This window comes from Poecilia latipinna, unplaced genomic scaffold (assembly GCF_001443285.1).
Source record: "Poecilia latipinna isolate Pla-1442-1.1 unplaced genomic scaffold, P_latipinna-1.0 Scaffold636, whole genome shotgun sequence".
Lineage (NCBI taxonomy): Eukaryota > Metazoa > Chordata > Actinopteri > Cyprinodontiformes > Poeciliidae > Poecilia > Poecilia latipinna.
Window position 1 is genome coordinate 1 of NW_015113252.1, and position 1,137 is coordinate 1,137.

The 1,137-nt window shown below is 45.9% G+C and overlaps 1 protein-coding gene across 1 annotated transcript in view; it reads right to left on the reverse strand.

Moving 5' to 3' along the window:
• Positions 1–6: 6 nt before the first annotated feature.
• LOC106954186 (mitochondrial coenzyme A transporter SLC25A42-like) overlaps positions 7–1,137 on the reverse strand; it is a 5,360-nt gene continuing 4,229 nt past the window's right edge. Inside the window, exons 7-8 of the mRNA XM_015043486.1 lie at positions 589–740; positions 7–487 (exon numbers count right to left, since the gene is read on the reverse strand). Coding sequence (XP_014898972.1) covers positions 162–487; positions 589–740 — 478 coding nt within the window. The 3' untranslated portion in view covers positions 7–161. The remainder of the gene's footprint in view (positions 488–588; positions 741–1,137) is intronic.

A 1,137-nucleotide genomic window follows, 5' to 3' on the forward strand; every position in this document is an offset into this window, starting at 1 on the left:
GTCTCTGACATCCTCTGTAGGAAACAGGAGTGAGCTGTGGGGACGGTCCTGCACAGAGCAGAGGCTCGTCACAGCCACGAAACGGGCTCCGCTCCCTTTCCTCATGCAGGTCGCATCTGTACTTTCCCTCCGTTACCGTTCTTCAGCCCCACCCACCTGGCTCAGTGGATGGAGTAGCCCATCTGGTGCAGCTTCAGCAGCAAGTTGTGCGTAACATCAAACGTGGTGAAGCTAATTCCCACTGCGATGGGCCCTTTCACCCAGTTCATGCTCAGGCCTTTGTACAGTCCACGCCTGATGCCTTCCTGCTTCACAATCTCGCGCATGGTCCCCAGGATGGTAGTGTAGGAGGAGCCGATCACGCCGGCTGTCTGCATGCGCCGGCGCACAACATCCAGAGGGTACGAAGCCGACTGTCCAATCAGGCCCGCACAGGCTCCAAACGCTAAGCGCTCGTAAGGGTAAGGCTGAGATCGCTTCGTCTTGTCTAAGGTAAAACAGATGGTAGGGTTGGAACTGACTGTTATCTACCAATCTTACTTTAATTAATTAAAACCAAACATGCAAAGACAGAGAAATGGCGAGTACCTGCGTGGAGCTTTTTGAGGGTCTCATAGGTAAAAAACGTGATCCCTGCGTATGGGATAACACCCAAGATGGTGGGAGTGAAACCTTTATACAGTGTCTTTACACCTTCTTCTTGGGAGATGCGTACAAAGACATGCATGATGTTACTGTACCTGGAAAAGACAAACAGAAATAAATTTGAGAAATAAGTTTTCTATTAAATGCAAAGTCACAACAACTGCAAAGACTAGCATGTTTTTGTTTTTTATTTATGTAAGGGTGACATAAGCATTAATCAAGAGTAAGAAAAGTCTTTCCTGGAGCCAGTAAAGGATTCTACGCTCAAAGTGATAGACAGTATGATGAGGACAGACCACCCACATCATATTTAACAGAGACAATCCCAACATAGTCCAGTTAGCAAAGAGAGATTTAGAGGGAACTCCTCTTTTCACCAAACTGAAAGTCAAAGAGTGAAATTAAAACTCAAATTCTGAATTTGACTTTGTAGCAAAATTTAAACGGCACTTTTAAACCGTAGTTTCACAAGATTTATGTGGATCTTACANC